This window comes from Mastigoproctus giganteus, chromosome 1, assembly GCF_048544385.1.
Source record: "Mastigoproctus giganteus isolate SK-2022 chromosome 1, ASM4854438v1, whole genome shotgun sequence".
In the NCBI taxonomy this organism is placed as follows: Eukaryota; Metazoa; Arthropoda; class Arachnida; order Uropygi; family Thelyphonidae; genus Mastigoproctus; species Mastigoproctus giganteus.
The window spans coordinates 82,183,730-82,207,972 of NC_143575.1; the positions used below are offsets into that span (position 1 = coordinate 82,183,730).

General features: G+C 37.6%; 1 protein-coding gene across 1 annotated transcript in view; it reads right to left on the reverse strand.

Annotated features, from left to right (window-relative positions):
* LOC150090935 (cytochrome P450 20A1-like) overlaps positions 1 to 24,243 on the reverse strand; it is a 197,488-nt gene that overhangs the window by 99,533 nt on the left and 73,712 nt on the right. The window contains exon 5 of the mRNA XM_090380742.1: positions 11,745 to 11,912. Within this exon, the coding sequence (XP_090236868.1) occupies positions 11,745 to 11,912 (168 nt within the window). The remainder of the gene's footprint in view (positions 1 to 11,744; positions 11,913 to 24,243) is intronic.

Sequence of the window (24,243 nt, forward strand, 5' to 3'; positions counted from 1 at the left end):
TCACCAGTGGATCGACACTGACGGAATCCATACTGGCGATTGATCAGACGGAAGGTTTCTAGGTAGTTTAAGAGTTGACGGTTAATTGATTTCTCCATTACTTTAGAAAGAGTAGAAGTAAGTGCAATGGGATGATAATTGGATGGGAGGGACTTTTCATCCTTTTTAGGAACTGGCTGGATATAAGCAAATTTACAAGCAGAAGGAAAAACACCTTTGGAATAAGAAAGTGAAAAAAGGCAGCAAAGAACAGGAGTAAATTCAGGAGCACAGGTTTAGATTACAAGTGGAGAAATACCATCAGGACCTGGAGCTTATCCTTCTGACATCCTTTTGACGGAAGACCACGGGTGGCACTGAATGGAGCATGTTGGGAATGGTGGGAGGTGTTTTACCAAGATCATTAATACATGAGTTGGAAGAAAAATGGGATGTGAGCAGGTTAGCTTTATACTTGGCTGAAGTGACAACAGAACCATCTGGTTTTGGAGCAGAGATGGGCAAAAGTTGGGGCCAATAGCTTTGGCAAGAGACCATAATGCCCAGCTACAATTAGGGCAAGAAGCAAGTTTTCTACTCTTAACCTGTTCAAAATCTGGTTTGGACTGATTAATGACTGCTTTACAATTGTTGCAAGCTTTGGTGTAGGCAGAAAATGAAACTGAAGAGTTGGAAACAAGCCAATTACGATATGCAACAGTCTTCTCTTGAACAGCTTTAGCGCATTTATTGGAAAACCAAGGTTTAGATAAAGGATGAGATTTTAAAGTGGAGTGTGGAATAAAGGATTCCATTTCTAGAAGAATAATTTCACTGACACGATCTGAGCAAACGTTGATGTCAGAAGTTTTGAAACAGTAGTCTAACCAAGGAAAAGAAGAAAAGAAATCTCGCTGGTCATCCCATTTTGCATTCTGGTAATGCCAAACAATATGGGGTTGGGAATAGCCATGAGATAAGGGCTCCATTGGAGAAGAGACAATCACCAAGTTGTGATCTGAGGTACCTATGGGACCACTCACTTTGACCGTGTACTTAGAAGGGCTGTTTGTGAGAAAAAGATCAAGCATGTTGGCTGTGTGGTTAGGAAGGTCACTGGAAATTGCAAAAGCCTCAGCATCTCGACCAGCTGGGTCAATGTGACTAGAAAATGGAAGCCAGCTGGAGTTGTGAACATTAAAATCACCAAGGAAAATTACCTCACTGTTGGGAAAGTTGGACTGGAGAAAGTCAAGTTGCAAAGAGAGGAAGTCAAAGAGCTCCAAGTGATTAGTGGAGTTGGGAGAACGTTAGAGGCAACAGATGAATTTGACACAATGAGGTATAGAGATTTTAAGCTAGAGAAGATCGAAGAGAGGAGATTCCAAATTACCAATTCTCTGACAGGGAATATCAGAACGGATGTATGCACAAGTACCACCTTTGAGGTGAAAGGAATCATACAGTGAATAATTTGGACAACTGAGATGAGCAGTAGTTGAATTAACTAATAACTGAGATTCTGTCAGAAAAAGTACATGGGGTTTGGCAGACTGCAAGTGGAAATAGACATTGTTGAGATTAGAATTGAGACACGTATATTTGTGCAATGAACTAGGAAGTAAGCCATGGCTCTCTTTAAATTTCTCCAGAACTGGCTTGGAATGTTTCCTGCCCCAGAAAAGACTCCATAGCCTTTTCTTTTATTAATGGCCCTGATATCGGAACTTTTTGGCAGAGCCATGCTGAGGGTGAGGTGAACTCTTGCCTCAGATTAAAAGCTGAAAAGGGTGCCAAAAGAAAGATTAAATAATTGCCAATGTTGCCATGATTAACAGTAGGGTGCAATTTTTCATTCTTGTCTCAGTTACTAAAATGGCTCGGCACTGCCCTGTGTTTTGGTCTCGGATCAACTTCATCCACTTAAAAACTGCTTCATCTACATCTTCACATAGGCATGATTTTGCATGCTTCTGACTAGATGTCATTTCCTCAAACAGTTTGAAAATAGAAACAGTTTTTCGGAATTGCTAACACATGACTGGCAGGAATAACAAATTTGAAAGCAATTCTTTTTATTTTTTTTTTTAATGCCCTGATCTACACTACTAAGCACTTCCACTTTTACACACTACACTCAAGGATTTTCTCTTAGATACTGTAAGATTACTTTCACAGCAGCTAAAACAAAACTGATTTAAGGGCCATTTATACCTACCATGTAAACAGATACATGGTGAAATTTAGTGAAAGTGTAGATGACTCATTTCTTTGAAACAACAGATAAATTTCCAGGATAAAGGAAAATCACTCTCTCCTAATTCTCTAATAGGATTCTTACAGCAGAAAATAGGTTGACCAGAGCCAATGTCCACGTTGCGAATATGCCTTAATCTTTGCCAATGGCTGTGGACACATAGATAGCAGTTGACTACCGTGACTTCTCGGTACAGTAGCGTAGAGGTTGTATTGGTTTTACTTCTTCCTTTTAGCCATTGCTGACCCACTTCTGGGCAAAGGCCTCTCCCAAAATCTTCTATCTTTTACTATCCCGTGCCATTGTTGGCCAGTTTCCTCCTGCAGGGTTTTACAGGCACCACTAAATTGTAGAATGTTTTAGCTCTTAATTCGTGGAATTAATCCCTTTAGCTCTTAATTTGCAAAGGGATTAATTCTTAATCCTTTTAGCTCATAATTTGTACTTCTACAGCATCAGCTTTATTGCCCAAAGGCCAGATGTGTGAACAACGTGTACCCAGGTCTCTCAAAATTAGTTCGTTATATGGAAATTTTCTTTGTTATATGGAAACTATTTTCAATGTAATGACTAAAGGGAAATCAAAAAGATTCGGTACATAAAAAAATTTGCTATATATATGGAAATTTGTTAAAGAGAGGTCCAAATTGTATATTGCAAAAACAATATAAACTAACCTAAAATACATGAAAAATGCTCAAACATTGATAATCTTGGGACCAGGAAATTGCTGGTTTTTGTAATTTTTTTTCCTGGGTTTTTTAACAATAATCAAACATGAACTGTTAAAGTAAATGTTAAAATATAAATAATGATAAATGGAGACTGCATCATTAAAGGTGCCTACTTTTTGCAAATTACTTTACATAATTAACTTTTTTATTATTATTTATTTTGTTCAGCTTATTCTCTTATTAATTCTTGAATGGGCATGGCTACCCATATCATACTGGAGGAATGACCTTTTCCCCATGTTCTACATTTTTTAAAACCTTTTACTGGCAAGAAATCATTAAAATTGCTCACTTTTTAATGCTGCCCTGCATTTTCAATCCATTATGAATATGCCTGTGAACAATTCATTTTTTTTTATTGAAAACATATATTATATTTATATTTTAAAAATAAAACCCTTAGGGCATGTGCATTTGTTCTTTTTTGAAATTGTCTCCCTTCTTTGGGCATGATGCAATTTGTTGCTATGGGAGGAGAAATATGTTGTACCACTAAGAATAGAGAAATGTCAAAACAAAACTGCATTCCTTATTATTGGCATTCAAATTATTTACTCGAGTAAGTACGCATTAGCATTAGTTGAGGCATATGATAGAAGAGAGCACGCTTATATAGCATCAGCCAAAAAAACAAAAAACTTTCCTATTCCACCCATCCAGTCACTCCAAATGTTTGTCTAGTTCAGCCTTAAATTTATTTAAGCTATCAACTTCCACAACAACAACAGATGGAAGTCTGTTCCAGCAATCAACCACCCGATGGCTAAAAGCAAACTTCCACACATCTGTTCTACAACTGTCTTTCCTCAATTTCAGTTTATGCCCCCTCAGGTTTGTAATCTGAGCCAGCGGAAGAATCACATCAGCACTGAGCCTGCTCAAACCATTAAAGGCCTTATACACCTCAACCAGATCACTTCGCAGGTGCCTAGTCTCCAGACACTGCAACTTGCAGAACTTAATCCTTTCTTGGTAAGAGCACCCCTTTGTTCATCTCACTAATCTTGTTGCCCTTCTTTGTACTCATTCTAGCAACTCTATCCTTCCTGAAATGAGGCCTCCAGACTTGTATGCAGTACTCAAGGTGTGGCCTGACCATTGCCTTATACAAAAGGATAATCATCTCCTTGTCTCTGCTAGCAAAATTCCTATATATCATTGACAAGACTCCATGACCTGCTCTGGCTGCCAGTCTGCACTGCTCAGAGAACATCATATCTGACTACACAATTATCCCCAGGTCTTTTTCGTTCTCAACTTCCCTGAGTGTAGTACCACAAAGTTGGTACATTTCTTTTGGGTTACTGCTACTCATATGCAGTATTTTGCATTTGTCAATGTTAAACTTCAGTTTCCACTTCTCAGTCCATCTGCCTAACTTTTCTAGATCCTGTTTCTGTAGCATACTGTCTCTACTATCATTAACAACCATGCCAACCTTTGTATCATCTGCAAAACTCAAGGTGTGGCCTGACCATTGCCTTATTAAGCTTCATATACAGCAATACCTCTCTTAGCATGGCTTCAAACAGCACGGGTTTCACTATAACATGGTTTTCAATTAAGCTTAAGTTGAAAATTTACTGTACATATTAAAACCCATTTAATAGCCTAGATACATACTCTACATATATGCTATATTTTCATAGCCTAGGTATGCGTACATATATGCTGCGGTGCCAACTCTATTGTCTCACATGCACATATGCCAATAGCTTCCCTCATGCAGTCAGTGGCAACATGCAACAGTGTTCAGTATTCTTAATTCCATTCTGACGAGATGATGTGATAGCTTTTGAAACTTTATTTCACAATTTATTTTTTACCCTTTAAATACGATCAAAAATATATCTGCATCTTAGTTAGAAATCATTGCCAACAACATGCGTTATGTTTGGCAGCATGCTTTGCCCCATTTGGCAAAAGATTTCACTGGTTTTGAATCGCAAGTTCAGACGATTGCTGAAGACATTGTGAAGATCAGAAAAAAGACTTGGGATTCGAAACTTTCGACACTGCCAATGTACATGACTGCACTGACTCACATGCAAATAATTTAGATGATGCAACTCTCCTTGAAATTGATGAGCAAACTGCATATGAAGAAGAGGAAAACAATTCTGAAGTGGCGCCAAAAGAATTTTCAATAGAAGAATTTAATAAAGTTCTTCTGGGATTGGCATGGCCTACGAGGCAATTATGAATGGAGATCCAAATGTTGGACGTAGCATCAAGATACGGCAAATTTTACAGGATGAGATTCAATGCTACAAAGACTTGTACGCCAAGAAAAAGAAGAAACAACTTCACCAAACTTCATTTTTGAAGTACCTAAATAAACAGTAAAGCTTTTTTCTCATCTCTCCTGATGTTACCTTTTCATTAATAAAATTTTTTGCAATATTTGTTATTTCAAATCCTTTTAATTGGCTATCAAGTGCAAATTGTTTATAGATTTATTATAATTTGTTTATAGACTGTTTCTCTGGTATGCATTCAATTAAAACACATTATAATTATACCTCAATCAACACGGTTTCACATAACACAGAACATTTTCAGTACCAATTATCAGTGCTATGCAGGGTATTGCTGTACCTTCATCGATATCATTGATAAATACACAAAACAACAATGGGCCCCAGCACCAAATGCTGGGGGACTCCGCTAATAACATTAGTCCATGAGGAGCAGTGTCCACTGATTACCACTCTCTCTGTTGTCTCCTACTCAACCATCCCTTTATCCATTGTAGCAACTTGCCCTTGATGCCATAGCGCTCCAAGACTTCCATGTGCAACAGTATCAAAAGCTTTCCTGAAATTCAAGTATATGATATCAAAATTATTTTTTGCATCCAGTTACTTTGTGACCACATTGTAGTATCCAATCAAATTGGTCAGACAAGACCTCCACTTAACAAACCCATGCTGTGTCTGAACTATTGCTGCTGTCTTGTCTAGGTGATCCTGTATCACCTCTTTAACCAGTGACTTAATTATTTTCCCCAGAACAGAAGTTAAACTACCAGGTCTATAATTATTTGTGACACCCTTTGAACCCTCTTTGTGAATTGGGAATACATTTGCACATCTCCAGTCCACGGGAACCTCCCATGAATCTAAGGATGCTCTCATAATTATGGCTAAGGGTTTACTTACGTCCCTCGCTGCCTCCTTCAATATAACTGGATAGATTTCATCCATCTCAGGTGCCTTTTTTATGTTTCACTTCAACAATTTCTCCTCCACTTTCCTCTCCATTATTACAAAATTATTTAACTCCCTGTTAGAGTTTAGTAAACTTCTGTCCTCTCTTCCTTACAGAATTCCTCATGTGTGAAACTACATGCAAAATACTCATTCAGTTTGTCAGCTATCTGAGCCGGATTATCAACAGTCAAATTATCGATATCAAGTGGACCAATCTGATTCATTCTCTTCCTTCTAGAGTTTATGTAAGTAAAGAAGTCTTTGTTGTTTTTCTTTGCATTCTTTACCAAAGATTTCTCGTGATCAGCCTTCGCTTGCCTAACCTCCTTTGTGACTTGATTACAGACTAGCTGATATCTACTGGCTTCTGTGTCGCCTGACAATTTATATGCATCCCATGCATTTTTCTTCTCTGCCACAAGCCTCGTTAGTTCATCTGACATCCATTTAGATCCACTAATTTAAAACTGTGTGAATGTAATGGTATAGCATAATACATATAACATAAAACTAATAGCATAATGCATATTATTCAATTTAGGTATCTATCAGTTTAGTGTAGTATTTTCAAGTTAAAGTGAAATCATACCTTAAACTAGAGCATGAAAGCAACAGACTCAAAGTAGCTGAGGTGCTGTGGCTTAGGGGAGAACTAAAGAGTCAGTTCTACGAAACATGGCCTTATGAAATGTTCTACTTGTGCAATGTTTGCACACTTAAGTGGAATGGGACATGATACAGCCACGGGGATGTCTTTGTGTCTACTCAGTGCAGAGTATGGAGTAATTAGACATGAACTCAGTATTCTGATGGGCATTAATGAGAGTTTGAAGAACAGGACGGATGCCCACGAAAAAATTAAATTTGAGGAACATCAAGCTCTCAAATACCCAACCCAATGCTTCAATGCCAGAGCCCTCACTTGTGCATCAGACAACACAGTAGCATTCTTCAAGGCAGAATGCACTGGTCCCACAGATGGTAGTTATTATTGGTGACTACTGTCAGAGAAATGGGAAATATATTGTGCAAAAAGAATAGGTAGAATAGGAAATGGGTACGTCTTGCAGAGGTAAAAGTAGATGACATTGTAGAGCAGATATCATCATTTAAAGGCACTAAAAGTGATATTGCACATGGCATAATGATATTAAGAGTAGAAGATCTGAGAACTTAAGTACAGGACAATAATGGGAAAAAGTCATGAGATGGGATTAAATTTGAAAGTGTTTGCTACCTTAACAAGACACGATAGGAAGGAGCATGATGAGAACCTTGTCAATCAATTCGACTCTGGAGTGACTGCAAGAATCATGGGTATAATTTTTCTCACTGTGGACTGTGCTTGTTAACAAGAAAGACTGTTTATATAGAAATGGGATAAACTTAAATAGAAGGGGTGCGAGAATATTTGCCAATGCTATTGAGGCAGTGTTAAGTGAGTCGGAATATTGACAGCTTGGGGGGGGGATATAAAAAAAAAAAGTAAAGTGCAGCCATTATCAACCCACTGCAGGATGGAAGCCTCCTCAACAATTCATGTGGGGGAGGATATACAGACTAATAAATTAAGTAGAGCTGCAGACAGAGGTGAAAGTCATTCTTGCACTGCTTCTATTGGAAAAAGCAGCAGCCTGCAAAGCAAAATCAAGAGTTATAGGCCTAATGATTGTGATGAGTATAACAAGCAACTATACAGAGAAATAGTGGGCCTATAAATAAGAATGTCTTATAATGGGAGATTTTAACTTTTCAGCTGCTGACTGGAACTTTTGGGTTTTTCAATCACATCACATACTAACAAAACACTAGTGGATTTATTAGATGACTGCTTTTCTACAGCACTATGTTAGAGAGGCAATACGAGGAAGCAGTACTCTTGATCTGATTATCAGCAGCAATTCTTCATGCATTAAGATTTACTTAAAGACATAGCTACTGTCAATGGTAAAGGGAAGGGCTTTTGTTTCATAAGGGTGACTACAGCAGTCTCAGTTTTTAAATTCTATACAGTGGGACCATCTGATGATGTTACCAACAGCAAATTCTAAATTGGAAGTATTCAGGGAAGTAACTGTAGATGCTACTAGGCTTGTCATACAAACTAAAAAATACCATTCCAGGCTTAGACCTAAATGGATTTTGGATGAACTGACGAGACTTGTGGCAAAGAAGAAAAATGCATGGGCAGCATATATATTACCAGAATTACTTATTCTGGTAACTTATATTGATTACCATGATAATCAATGAAGGCCAGGTAAAGTACATTGTTCATGCTAATAACGAGCAATTCATATTGCATTAGGTAGTGTGCTAATGTAGGTAACAATATTGATAAAAGTGACTAAGAATGGCAGTTAGTAGTAGTAGTAACATGTGATGCAAGAAAGCAAGCGTATGCACCATCAGCCAAAAAAAAAAAAAAAAAAATTACACAACAATCCCCTCTAAATATTTGTCCAGTTCCTCCTTAACTTTATTTAACCTATCAATTTCCACAACGACAGATAAAAGTTTGTTCCAGCAATTAACCACCCGCTGGCTAATGGCAAATTTCCGCACATCTATTCTACATCTGTCCTTCCCCAATTTCAATTTATGCCCCTTTAGGTTCATAATCTGAACAAGTGGAAGAATCCCATCAGAATTCAGCGTGCTCAACCCATTCAAGGCCTTATACACTTCAATCAGATGACCTCGCAGGCCTAGTCTCCAGCTGCTGCAATTTGCAGAACTTAAGCCTCTCCTGGTAAGAGGATCCCTTCATTACCCTCACCAATCTTGTTGCCCTTCTCTGTACATGCTCAAGCAAATCTACATCCTTCCTTCCTAAAATGAGGCCTCCAGACCTGCACGCAGTATTCAAGGTGTGGCCTGACCATTGCCTTATACAGAGGGACACAATCACCTCCTATTTCTTGCTAACAAAATTCCTGTATATCATTCACAACACCCCATGACCTGCCCTGGCAGCCTGTCTGCATTGCTCAGAAAACTTCATATCTGACTGCACAATTACTCCCAGTTCTTTTTCATTTTCTACCATCTTAAGCGTAGTACCACACAGTTGGTACATTTCTCTGGGGTTACTTCTACCCATATGCAGTACTTTGCATTTTTCAATGTTAAACTTCAGTTGCCACGTCTCAGCCCATCTGCCCAAATTTTCTAGATCCTGTTGCAGTAACACACTGCCATTACTGTCATTAACAACCCTGCCAACCTTTGTATCATCTGCAAACTTTGATACTAAGCCTGATATACCTTCATCAATATCATTGATAAATATACAAAACAACAGTGGACCCAACACCGAACCCTGTGGGACTCCACTAATAACATTAGTCCATTAAGAGCAGCACTCGCTGATTACCACCCTCTGTCTTCTCCCATTCAACCATCCTTTTATCCATTTTAGCAATTTACCCTTAATACCATTCTGCTCCAATTTGTACAGTAGTCTTCCATGCGCAAGTGTCAAAAGCTTTCCTGAAATCCAAGTATATGACATCAAAATTATTTTTTGCATCTAGTTCCTTTGTAACCACATCATAATAACAAATCAAATTTGTCAGACAAGACTTTCCCTTAACAAACCCATGCTGTGTCTGAATTATTGCTGCAGTCTTGTCTATATGATCCTGCAATGCATCTTTAACCAGTGACTCCATTATTTTATCCGGAACAGAAGTTAGTTAAACTAACTGGTCTGTAATTACTCGTGTCACCCTTCGATTCCCTTTGTGAATTGGGGACATATTTGCATATCTCCAGTCCGTGGGAACCTCCCCTGAGTCCAAGGATGCTCTCATAATTATGGCTAAGGGTTTGCTTACTTCCTTTGCCACCTCCTTTAATATAACTGGATAGATCCCATCCACCCCAGGTGCCTTTCTTATGTTTAACTTCAACAATTTCTCCTTCACTTTGTTCTCAGTTATTACAAAATCGTTAAGCATCCTTTTACAATTTGATAACCTTGTAGCATTTTCAAACCTTAATAACTCTTCATGTGTGAATGTAGATGCAAAATACTCATTCAGTTTGTTTGCTATCTGAGCAGGATCATCAACAGTCGAACCATCGATGTCAAGTGGACCAATCAGATTCATCCCCTTCCTTTTAGAGTTTATATAAGTAAAGAAATCCTTGCTGTTTTTCTTAGCATCCTTTGCCAAAGATTTCTCATAATCTGCCTTCGCCTGCTTAACCTCCTTTGTGACTTGATTACAGACTAGCTTATGTATATCATAGGCTTCTATGTAGCCTGATAATTTATATGCATCCCATGCATTTTTATTCTCTGCCATGAGTCTCATTAGTTCATTTGACAACCATTTAGGCCTAAACCTTGAATAATATTTCTTAATAGGTATGAAACATTTAGTAGCTTCCACCATTAATTCCTTGAATGCTTCCCACTTAGAATTTTCTGTTGGTAACATCATCAGTTGGTCCCACTGTACAGAATTTAAAAACTGTCTGAGACCACTATAGTCACCTTTATGCAAGCAAAAACCCTTTCCTTTACCCCTGATGGTAATTATATCTTTAAGTAAATCCCACATCAGTACACTGTGATCACTGCCACCTAATGGTTCCTTTATCTGCAAATTCTTAAGTTATTAGAATAACAGCAATAGTTTGCTAAGCAAATAATTTATGAGTATTAGCTATTGAAAGGAAAGTAATAAAGTTTAGAAGAGTGCATTACATATGCAATACACAGTTCCACTGAAAGCCTAAATGTATGTATGCTTAAACTAAGAATTTCAAAGAAGAGAAACTTGGATAACCATTTAAATGCCAAACAACAATTCCAATGCATAACTGATGGAATGTAACATAATTTTTGAGTTCACTCAATGTATCAGGAAAAAGTTATATGCCTTTTAGTTAATTAATTTAATCACTAGAAGAGAAGAAAATCCTTGAAAGAAAGGTCATAAAAGAATTCAGACTTTATCAGGAATTTCATTTTAAGATATTTTATACTTGTCTAACATTGTCCGAATGATAGACAAGTTAAAAAATTAAGGGAGACACTTGCTGAACTAAGAAAGTCAACAGCATGTACAAAATCTTCCATGGATTAAAAATTGCTGTAATTAGCAGACAGCACTTAAGACTGTTGTAATATTCATGTTTATGCATAGAAATATAATGAATTTAGTTTATTTCATTTCCTTTTTTATTATTTTTTTATTTTTATGAGTTTACATAAAAATATGACGTATGGGTTCAACTTATTCAAGAATCTGTTGTTGAAGAAGGATGAAACTCCATAGTAGTCAGTAAATTTATGAGAAAAAACTTTGATTTTGACCATAGTATCTTTTGTAAAATGATCTATATGGCTAAAGGAAACTAGACTAGAAATTTCTTAACTGCACACAAAACCCAATTCCTAAACAATATTTACAAAACGGCCACCTTCCTACTAATACTACAGGTTTCATAGGGCATTCACATGCATATGCTTATACACATTTTCACAACTTATCTACCGAATTAAAGTAGATGTAAAAAGTTTTTTTAATTGGCAGTGATATTACTTACAATCTCAAAGTTACGACTAAAGTCAAGAATATTTTCATGAATGCAGAAATAGTCTCCTACAAGTATCTGGGTAGAAACCTTTATGCATAAAGCTACCATATACTGATGAAGAGGAATATGTTGATCTGCAGGCAAAGAGTTCCACTTTTTGGATAATTCTTCAGCGTGCTACAAAAAATTAAATTCAAACAATGAGACAAACAGTTTAATATATTTTTTAAATAAAAAAATTAACTCATATTATATTATTAATTGTATAGCATTCTCTCTCTCTCTCTCTCTCTACAAGAATAATAGTGAGAATTTGCAACAACTACACTCAAGTGTCTCAAAAGTATACAACATTATACATACTCCTTATGTTACTAATAAGCCTAAACTATTAACACCTTGTGAAATTTGATAAACCAACCTCTTATCCAACTACTAAAACAGCATGCCAAGATTTTATGTAGTTCATACCACAAATCTTCAGGATGCTTGTTTGTTTGTTTAAGAGTTTTATGATGCATCAGGGTCTGAGGCTATAATGCACCAAGTCAACTCTGGGATGCCATACAGTTGCACATATCAAAACAAAAAAGCATATACTGCACACAGCTACAGGATAAAATGCAGTGCAATAAACATCATTCCGATTAGCAAGAAGGTGATATTAATGATAGGCATCAATTTATATTGATGTTTATCATTAATATATATGATGATATAACTGCACAGAACAAGAACATAATAAGTTAACCTGTGTTGTGTCAATAGTATGTTTTTTTGTTTTACGGTGAGATGGTGTTCCTACATAAGTTTTTATCATGGAAACTTATTTGGTGACAATCTCTGCAACATTGCTATGAAAACTTCATTTGGAAATTTGAAAATGTGAAGGCCCCCAACAAGATGGTGGTTCTTCACTTTATCACTTGGAAAGAGTGGAAGCATTTCTGATAACAAAAGGAATTTGTTCTTCTGTAATTACAGTGAGGATGGAAAACCACAGCAATATTTGTGTACTCCCTTCAGAAATCAGTATGACATTTGGCATAATTGCTCTAATGTACATAGGCAAGACTTCTGCACATTAGAGCAATTAAAAGTCTAATTTTTTGTGTACAGGTGCTGTGCATGAAGACATCAAAACAATAATATCATTTATTTTTCCGATGCCACATGAGTTCCATTTTATTAACTCACTAACTCTCCATTACTTGGAGCCTATTTCCATTAACTCATTAACTCTCCATTAATTGCACACCTAAATGGAACAAATATACTCATGTGGCATCTAAAATACCTTCCTTTGTTTCAATTATAAAAAAAAATTATTTTTAGCCTTTTCATTGAATGGAAAATAAATTTCCATTCAATTCAGTAACTGAGTTTATCAAATTAAAATATGATAAACTCAGATACTTAAAACATCAAACAAAAAACAAACAAGAGAAACAAATAATAATAATAACTGGCTTGATGGCCCAGTGGTTATGACACTGGACTACCAGCCTGATGGACACAGGTTCGAGTACCGCCTTGGCGGAAGCGGCTCCATCATGTTGGTAGATCGGTATAGCAATAGTAATAAATTAGAATAATAATAATAATATAGAATAATAAGAATGATAAAAGAATAATAATAATAAAAGAATAATAATAATACAATACAAATAAATTTGTATTGTATATAATAATAAATAATAAATAAATTAATAGTAATAAAAATTAATAAATAAATAACCATCGTGAAGGTTGCTCCAAGAGACCTATCTACCCCAAGGTCGGAATGGCGGCTAAGGCAGATTGTGGCACCATCTAGCATCAATCCCAAGAACTACCACTAGACATAAGCCGAAGCTAAACAGGTTCACCTCCATAGATGGATAATGTTACAGAGAAATATTAATCATACTGCATCAAGTGTGGTGCAGGATAAAGTCACTCGCATTCAGGCCTTAGGCAGAGGGGTTGGTTCGAAAAATCAGAGAAGGTCTCCCGAGGAAAACAGTGGAGTGAGTGGTGCTGTCCCCTGTATGGCTACCACAAGAGAAGGGCAAGACCATCCAGTCCCACCAACTGGAAGTGCTTCCTGTACAACTGCACTAGCGACCACCCAGGAAGAGAGAAAACGCCAATGCATGAAGTGGAGCATTGAAATGAATACGTACATCATGCAAGCATACTACGAAATAACAAAGCTGGAGAGCGATATGACAACTTACAGGGCGAGACTACATACCAAGTGGCTGGAACAATTCCCGGATATTCAGGTCATCAAACAGCGAATAGCGGACCAGAGAAGGACCATCGTCACAAAGAACCTGATAGCTCCTGCAATCTTGAAAAAAATCAAGCAAGACGTGAGCGATCAACTACAAAGGATAAAGAATACAAAACCAGAGGAGGAACATACCACCACAGAACCAGAGGAGGAAGAGCAAGAAGAAATACAACCCATAGCAGCTGAAGTGGAAAGAGACAAGGTCCTGATATCCAGAATAAAAGACAAGTGGAAGAAGGCCCTAACAGAATTTGAAGGAATGGACCCCACAAAGACTCATGTGATACTGAAGCAGAGGCCAAAAAGAACTTTGTGGAGAGCCAAGACCATCTGAATTGGCACATAACCACATTACCCCAACAGCAATGGTGCAACACTGGAGGCCATCCAGACAGCAATGTATTGTGCTGCAGTAGCAGCCACGAGGATTAATGGAAGAGAAGCGAGAGACCAACAGTCAGTAGCAGCAGTAGTGCTGCAGTAGTAGCCACGAGGATTAATGGAAGAGAAGCGAGAGACCAACAGTCAGTAGCAGCAGTAGTGCTGCAGTAGTAGCCACGAGGATTAATGGAAGAGAAGCGAGAGACCAACAGCAGAAGAACCGAAAACAGAAGGAACCACCAGCTTGGGAAAGAAGACTTCAGCAGAAGATAGAAGAATTAAGAGTCAAGATAGGCAAATTGACCCAGTACCAACGGGGAAATAGGAGTAAGAAATTAACTGAAAAGTGAAGAGCATCCTCAAGAGAGACAGCATCCAAAGCAAACATGAGACAAAAAAATCAGAGAATAGGAGAGTACTTGAACACATTGAAGCAGAACCTCCTTGCACTCAGCAAGAGACTACGTCAGTACAAGGAGAGCTCACAGAGGAAAATAAACAACCGAATCTTCAATGAGGACCAAAGAGGCTTCTAGAGGAATCTCGGAGAAGATGGGAAAGAAGGGAATGGACCACCCGAGAAAAAGATGATTGAGGAGGTCTGAGGAAACATATGGAGCAGGGAAGTAAGACATAACAGCCAAACCACCTGAATAGAACTAGAACACAAGAAAACCAAGGACGTACAAGAAATGAGAGGGCGGGAGATTCGGAAAGAAGTTTGTTTGTTCGTTTGTTATTTGGTTTTTAGGAGCATTAGCAACTAAGGCCATATTGCTCCGGGGATATGCAGTGGTCATTCCCTGACCTTTCCGCATCCTCCGTATTTGGTGGTCACGGGCTCGAATCCCAGTTTAATCAAGAAGTGTGTGCTATGCACTGCTGCTCCTGCCCACCTGGCTACGGAGGCGCCAAAAGAAGAAGTAAAACAGACGATCAAGAACTCTCACAATTGGTGAACTCCAGGAATAGATAACCTCCACAACTACTGGTACAAGAAGCTCACTTGCACACACTGCGCACCTGGCAGAACAGTTCACCCGAATGATAAGGCACCCCAGAGATAATCCGGAAGTTTCTTACTGAAGGAATCACATATCTGAAGCCTAAAGACGAAGATACAAGAAACCCGACAAAATATAGGCCAATCACCTGCCTCCCAACAATGTACAAGATCCTGACCAGCTGCATAACCAGGAAGATATCAGACCACTTGGAGAGCCAGAACATAATGGCCAAACAGCAGAAAGGATGCAAAGAGCAATTAACCATAGATGCCGTGGTTATGGAGCAAGCCTACAAGAAGCGGGACCCAACACTGGCAACCTCCAGAAAACCCATGTGGAAAAAATCAGGAAGTGCACGAACGTAAGACAGGAGATCAAAGAAATGTGGCATATGCAACAAGTAACGACCATCCCAATCATCGCGTCAACCACAGGTATGGTGCTAAAGCCCCTACATAACAGCCTAGTAGCAATAGGTCTCCCAGTGAACACCTACAAAGAACTCCAGAAAGTCGCAATCCTGAACACCTGTAGAATAGTCAGAGAGTTCCTCAACCAACAGTAACACCAGACGTAACAACAACCACCCTGTGTACTTGGTAGCAATACCTGTTACAAGGTGGAACCTCCAATCAAGGAGAAATAATATAATAATAATAACAATTATTATTATTATTATTATTATTATTATTATTATTATTATTATTATTTGTAATAATTGTATTGCAATTTATTGTAAACGAATTCTCTTGATAAATAAAATTGTATTGTATTGTATTGTATTATTATTATTATTATTATTCTCTGGATACAATACAATACAATACAATTTATTTATCAAGAGAATATGTTTACAATAAATGAACTTGTTAAGAAAAGTGAATTTCTTGACAAGTTGAAATTCTTCATTTACAACAGTTTTGTATACAAATTCTTTTACTACCAGAAAAGACAATGAAGTCACAACTCATAGTACATTCCACACTGTAAACAGAGATAGTAATTTATCTGTATAGCAATTTTAATCCACTGTATCATTGAGTATCAAGAATTTTCTCATTAGAAATTTTAATTTGGAGATGGGATAACTTCTCCTGAGCCTGAAATCAACACTAGCCAGCAAGTTGTTTATTATATTCATTGTGTGCCTATCTCCAAATCTATTTAGTACCCTAGAGTGAGGCAAAGTAATTGCTTTTGGGTTCCTTAAATTATGTGTGCCATTCGTTTGCAGATTTGATTCTTCATAAATAGTGTTAAGATTTTTCAAGAATAAATTTAACTTCAGTTTTTGAACTGGATACAGTATTTTGTATTTTAACAAAAATTGCCTTCTCTTATTCAGGTCATTCCAAGAGTTTGCCCCCATTAAAAGTTTCAAAATCCTGTTAATTAAGTTGTTTATTACCCTTATTTCTGTTATATTTGCTTGTGCCCATACATTTACTAAATAATTGAGTTGGGAGTCCACTAATGCATAATATAACGTAACTTTTGTTCTAAGATTTAACTTATTCTTAATGTAGTAAAAAAAGTACACATAAAATCTCATTTTTTTGTACAAATTTGTTATATGCATTGCCCGACTTAGACTGTAGTCAATCCGTAACCCAAGGTAACAATGATTTAAAACTTCTTCCACAGTTAGGCATTTGCAATTCTGGAAATTCTGATCATGTAGAGAATAAAATGGATAAAATTGTATTGTATTGTATTATTATTATTACAAGAAACTCCAGAAAGCCACAATCCTGAACACCTGTAGGATAGTCAGAGTTCCTCAACCAATGATAACACCAGACATAACAACAATCACCTTGTGTACTTGGTAGCAATACCCGTCACAAGGTGGAACCCCCAATCAGGGAGAAATAATATAAGAGCAATAATAATAATAATAATAATAAAGTTTTTATTGCATTTTTAAGTATTTATGGTTACTCATCTTCCTGAACAAAGATGCTTGCATGGCATCTGACAGATGCAACTTGAACTTCTGTATTTCTGTCAACTGTATGCATTTAGCCAGTGAAACAAGCTCTACAACAAAAAAAATCCCTCCCAGCGACTGACATCTGGTGAGTATGGGCTTGGCACAACCAGGGTCCTGAGCTGGATATCATCATTTTTCTCTTTCTTGGTGATTCCCTTCTATTTCTGTCTCTCTCTCTCTCTCTCTCTCTCTCTCTCTCTCTCTCTCAGTAATTCAGAAATTTTTTTTTTTTGGCTGGTGCAGCATAAGCCTCAGGCTTCCTTGCACCATATAGCTAATAATAATAACAACAACATTAAACAGACCTTGCTGGCATCTCACATATGCCATGTGGAAATGGGCACTATTTATAAGAAAGATGGATGATTTTGGTTGTCCGATCTGTTAAATGCCAAACAAAAAAATTAATTTCTTGTAATTCATAGTATAGTGAAAAAAAAAAAAATAAATAAATAAAAATACTATATAATCAGTTAGAGAATATTGGTCGGCAAAGGTACATAGGAGGATTTGTGTTTAAATTTAAAAAAGTAACAGAAAAATTGTAAAAAGTGGCATCTATCAGATACAATGTTAGAAGCTTAAAGTTAAATGGCTATATAAATGGTCAGAACACAAGAATTGAGACATAAAGAATCTATGCCAATTTAAACAGAAACCTGTTTACTCATTGAAGATTGGTGCGTGGTGCACAATATCATGGTGCAGAATAAGTGGTCTATTATTCTATACAGAAACAATAAATAGCTTATTTCACGTGCAGTCAGATGAGCATTATCGTTGGTTTTGACAAAATGGATAGCACACACTTCAAGACTTTCTATGGAGTTTTTATACACTTTCTTTAACAAGCACCTAATTAACACAATACTGTGGCCCCTCATCATCTGACTGATGCCACCTGCAGATTAGGTGGCATCAAGTTTTCAAGCCTCTCATCTAATGCTGGAGTTTCCTAAGGCTCTATTCATTCACTCACATTTCCCCCCCTAAATTAAATGTCCTTCCAGTTTACTGGAAAGCTTATCCATAGTTTTGCAGACGACAATACACCACATTCCACTTTATCATTTTCCAAACTATGCTCTGCACAAACAGCTACAACTTTTCAAATATCCAGCCTAGGTTTCTTAAATGCTATGTTCCAGATAGTGTGAAAAAAGAAAATTCAGTTAACTTCAATCGTTCTAAAACCCAGTCTTATCTTATTTGTTGGAGAAAAATAAGAAATAAAATAGTTTGCTCATATGCTCAACAACATATCTTCAGCAATACCCAGATTTCTAAACAAGATTCCATTTTGCTAATGGAAGATACATTGAACTACCCCTTCTCAGAATAAGCATATCACAAATATAGCCTCTCTTTTCTCTCAAAGCACACATTATAGCCTTAGTTGCTAATGTGCCAATAAAACCCAACAACCAACAACAACAGCATTCTCTCAAAGCTACTTTTCTTCCAAATACCTGCCAACTATGTACAAATCATAAATCTGCCCCACTGTGGAATATTATTCTCACATTCAGAGTGATGTCGCTAAAACCTTTCTTGAACTACTGCAGCAAGTTTACAATTAGTCAGACATACACAAATACATGTATTAATAGAGGCAAAATGATGCATGAAAGCAAGTTTATACAGCATCAGAAAAAAAAAAGAAAGAAATTAAAATGAACTACCCACCTAATCTGTCTGTTCTCTCTAATCTTTTCTTAAATTTATTCAAACTGTCCACTTCCACACAGAAGTTTGTTCCAAAAATTTCTGGCTGAAGGCAAATTTCTGCACATCTGAGGTGCCTCCGTAGCCAGGTGGGCAGGAGCAGCAGTGCGTAGCACATACTTCTTGATTAGACCGGGGTTCGAGCCCGTGACCACCAAATACGGAGGATGCGGAAAGGTCGGGGAATGACCGCTGCATATCCCTGGAGCAATATGGCTTTAATTGCTAATGCTCCTAAAAACCAAATAACAACAACAACAACTGCACATCTGCCTTGCACCCATTTTTTTCCAATTTAAATTTATGTACCCCTTGTGGGTGGGTGGGTGGTAGAGAATGAAAAGGACCCCCAGGTCCTTTTCATTCTCTACCACCCTGAGTGTAGTACCACACAGTTGATACGTTACTCTGAGGTTACTACTACCCATACGCAGCACTTTACATTTGTCAATGTTAAACTTCAGTTGCCACCTCTCAGCCCATCTGCTCAACTTTTCTAGATCCTTTTGCAGTAGGTACTGTCATTAGTGTCTTTAACAAGCCTGCCAACCTTCATATCTTTTGAAAACTTAGACATTAAGCCTGATATACCTTCATCAATATCATTGATAAATATAGAAAACAACAATGGGCCCAACACGGACTTCTGGGGGACACCAGTAATAACATTAGTCCATGAATCCATTGTTTACCACTCTATGTCTTCTCCCACTCAACCATCCCTTTATACATAGCAGCAACTTGCCCTTAATGTCATACAGCTCCAATCTGTATAGTAGTCTTCCATTTGCAACAGTATCAAAAGCTTTCCTAAAATACAAGTATATGAATTAAAATTATTTTTTGCATCCAGTTCCTTTGTGACCACATCATAGTATCCAATCAAAGCAGCCAGACAAGACTTCCCCTTAGCAGCAGCATTTTATGTGCACAACAGTATCAAAGGCTTTTCTGAAATCCAGGTATCCAATATCAAAATTAATTTTTGCATCTAATTCTTTTGTGACCAATCATAGTATCCAATCAAACAACATTTCCCCTTAACAAACCCATGCTGTGTCTGAACTATAACTGCAGTCTTGTCCAGATGATTTTGCAGTGCTTCTTTAACTAGCGACTCCATTATTTTCTCCAAAACAGAAGTTAAACTGACTGGTCTCTAATTACTCATGTCACCCTTTGATCCCCCCCCCTTTGTGAACTGGGGATACATTTGCCCATCTCCAGTCTATGGGTACCTCCCCTGTCCAAGGATGCTCTCATAATCATGGCTAAGGGTTTGCTTACTTCCTTTTCTGCCTCCTTTAATGTAACTGGATAGATACCATCCACCTCAGGTGCCTTTCTTATGTTTAACTTCAACAATTTCTCCTCCACTTTGCTCTCAGTTATTATAAAATCCTTTAGCTTCCTGTTAGAGTTCTTTATTTATTCTTTAGGGAAGGGGATGCCAGAAGTTTGATAAATTTCTGGCATCCCCTTGCCTAAAGAATTCCTCATATGTGAAATTATATGCAAAATACTCATTCTGTTTGTTAGCTACCTGAGCAAGATCATCAACAGTTGAATCATCGATATCAAGTGGACCAATCTGATTGATCCCCTTCCTTCTATAGTTTACATAAGTAAAGTCTTTGTTATATTTTTTGCATCCCTTGTCAAAGATTTCTCATAATCTGCCTTCACTTGCCTAACCTCCTTTGTTACTTGATTACAGACTTCTGTAATAGTAGGCTTCTGTGCCATCTGATAATTTACATGTACCCCATGCATTTTTCTTCTCTTCCACAAGTCTCAATAGTTCATCTGACAAGCATTTTGCCTAAACCTTTCTTGGGTTTGATGATGCATTATAAATGTTCTGAACTTCAACAAATGTTCAAGGCCATCCTACCTTTATCATGTAGTAAACTTTTTCTTGAACTTTTCCATTCACACACAAAAGGTTGGAGCACTTTGAGGATCCTTACTAAACATCCAACAATAATTATGTCGAACATGAATCTGTAAATTTGTAGCAGCAAGCCACAAAACACATTGTGCTTTCCTTTAAAAGTAGCTATTTTGTTTTATGGCCTACTATCTATGAAATTTAGAGGAAAACAACTTTTCAAGTTACTCTTTGTAATGTTGCAAACTACAGCTATTTTTTCATATCAGATCAAAAAGTTATAGACTTTTTTAATCATAAAAGATTTTTTTCAGGCTCCTTGTACATTCATTTATATATATATCTCAAAAGGTCCCAAATTATTTTTCCATATATACCAGGTGGTTAAAAAATAAGTTTTTCTATCCAGAAAACCCTAGTGTCAAAATAGTTAGAGACAGCGCTGCGAAAATTGGTGGGTATGTCATTTAGGGTATGGGGTAGGCGATCTGTAAAAGACAAAAAATTTGTTCAAATTTCCACAAGCAGGGGAGAAATTGGCACTGTAAACATGAGATGGAATACTTAACTTAGGATTAGATTTTAATATCAGAACTTAGAAATCTACAGATATTGTTCTATATGCTTTCCTTCACTTGAGATTACATTCTGAAAATGGAGGACTGCATGCAACAGTTTCACATAGCATCTCATTGAGGATGTTGGCTACATGCTCTTTAATGATTGCTTTCAAATCAACAAGCATCTGTATACTGCCATGGTAAACTGTCTTCAGGTATCCCCATAGCCAGAAATCACAAGGACTGAGATCTAGTGATCAGGCTGGTCAGAACTGCAGAAAGTCTCTAGATCATTTCCGAATGTTGAACAGAGCAGGAACACTACGGTCTCCAAGCACTGCCTTTCTCGCAGAGCAGGAATAATGTGATCTCTCAGAAGATCACAGTACCGTGCACTAGTTAGCACACACCTTACAGGACCACGAGGTGTAGATCTTCAAAGAAAATAGTCCGATTATAAATTGTAACATAATGGACTTTGTAGTGGTCTTTCATGCACAGCAGATGGACAAGAAGTTCCCCATATTCGCAGTTTTGCAGTTTTATGCATTTACAGCCCCACGAAGAGTGAAATGTGCCTCATCAGACCTCAAGTTCATTCAAGCCAATGTACTGTCAAGTTTCATTCCATACGAGCCAGAAATTGTAGAGTAATGTCCATTCGTGTTGCTGAACACAAGAGTGTAGTTCAAATAGTTCTTGCACTACATGAATCTTGTATGGGAACCAGCGTAAAATTATTCGAAGCACTTTATGTACAGTAGACCAAAGAAGGTTCAAGTCTCTTGACACACCTCTGGCACTAATGACTGGTAGTGTTTCACATTCTGACCTGGAGGCCATCGTAACTGCCACTTCATCCACTACCCCCATTCTGATACAAGGTCGTCCCCTGCTTGGAATTACACCTAACTCCCTGGTCACTTCAAATTTCTTTATTAGTTTTTGAAGCCCACTCACGTCATAGGTCCTTTACGCAAACCTTTAAGTTTCTAATATCATATAGTGCTGCATTAGTATTACTATTATTCTGGTAGAACAGTTTTACTAAAAGAGCATGTTACTTTTTTTGTAAGAGCCAGAATGGTTATTGACATGGTATGGGTATAGGTATATTTGGTCTAACGGCTCCTGGGATTTCTCCCATCTCCGCATATGTACACTGTATCGGACAAGCCAGGTATTTAAAAGTATATGGGTCATGTGGTATGTAGCATGTTGTGCCCTTGTTCATCCGGCCTGTTAGTCGCCGGGGCCCTAATGGGACCCGACGTTGCCATACCTCGCCATGGGGAGGCCGGCCGGGTGTTACCTATATAGTACTCTGGCGGGTCCTGCCACCTACTTTCCTGGGATTTCAGTGGCTAGAACCTAAAAAAAAAAGTGCTGTTCGCGGTTAGTTATTAGCATTTGTTGGAATAATTTAGATGCTTGCGAGGGGCTATATGCTGAAATAATATTTTCTATATGCCTAAATGGGTCGGGCAGGAAATTTTGATGTAGTTAAATTTGGACGCGTAGGGCTGAAAATGCTGTAAAAGTCAACAGTAAAGGGGGTGTGAAGACTGGAGGGAAGAAAAGGACTTTCTGCTTTTTATCTAACAGGATGTCATTTGCATAAGCAGTGTCTTGAAGTAAATGACAACTTTTACATGTGCAGCGTCGTTTCCCCCTGGTGGCAGAAATTTGAACAAATTTTTTTTTCTTCTACAAATCGCTTCCCTATACCCTGAATGACATACCCACCGATTTTCACAGCGCTAACTCTAACCATTTTGACACTAGGGTCTCCTGAATAAGGAAACTTATTTTATATATATGGGGGGGGGGTATATATATAGTATACACATATTGTCATCATATATCATCATCAGTGTTTAAGGACAGCTGCTAGATATTTCACTGGGCTGAAACTATAGGCTCTTGGCTCGAAACTATTTTTCTCTAGGTCCTAGAGCTGATCCAGAAGCCTCCTAGACTCTAGGAGAGGCTTCCGGATCAGCTGGGTATATTCTTGCTGCATATATATGCCATATCCAAAAATTTTATTACTTCATACAGCATGTCCCACCTACCATTTTTACCTACTGAATACACCATGAATTATTATTATTAATAATATCCATATGGTGCAAGGAGGCCCGAGGCTTATGCTGCACCAGCCAAAAAAAATTTCCAAGAGAGAGAGAGAGAGAGAGAGAGAGCAAGAAGAGAAGTAGAAAGGAATCGCCAAGAAAGAAAGAATGATGATATCCAGCTCAGGACCCTGGGTGTGCCAAGCCATACTCACCAGATGTGAGCCCCTGGGGTTAATTAAAACATCAACTCTAGAAGAAGGTCCTAAAATTGAAGAAGAAAAGAGAGTTCATTTGGGTTTAGCAGAATCTAGCTATGAACAGAAGAGAATTAATAAACAAAGAAAGTAGAGAACATCCCTACATTTATTTTCTTTGTTTTGATTTACAGAAGTGTCTGCCAACACTACTGTTATACAGCAGAATAGCTTTTTATAAAAGATCATTGTGAACTCTGAATTTAACTGTATTCTGTCACCAACTACAAGCAATCTGCTCGGTGTTACCTGTGGGATGAAACCATTGTTGGACAAGGGGGTAATGAAATTTCTTCATGTATTTGCCAGCGTCTTCTGTCACTAAACATGTAGAGGAAGTC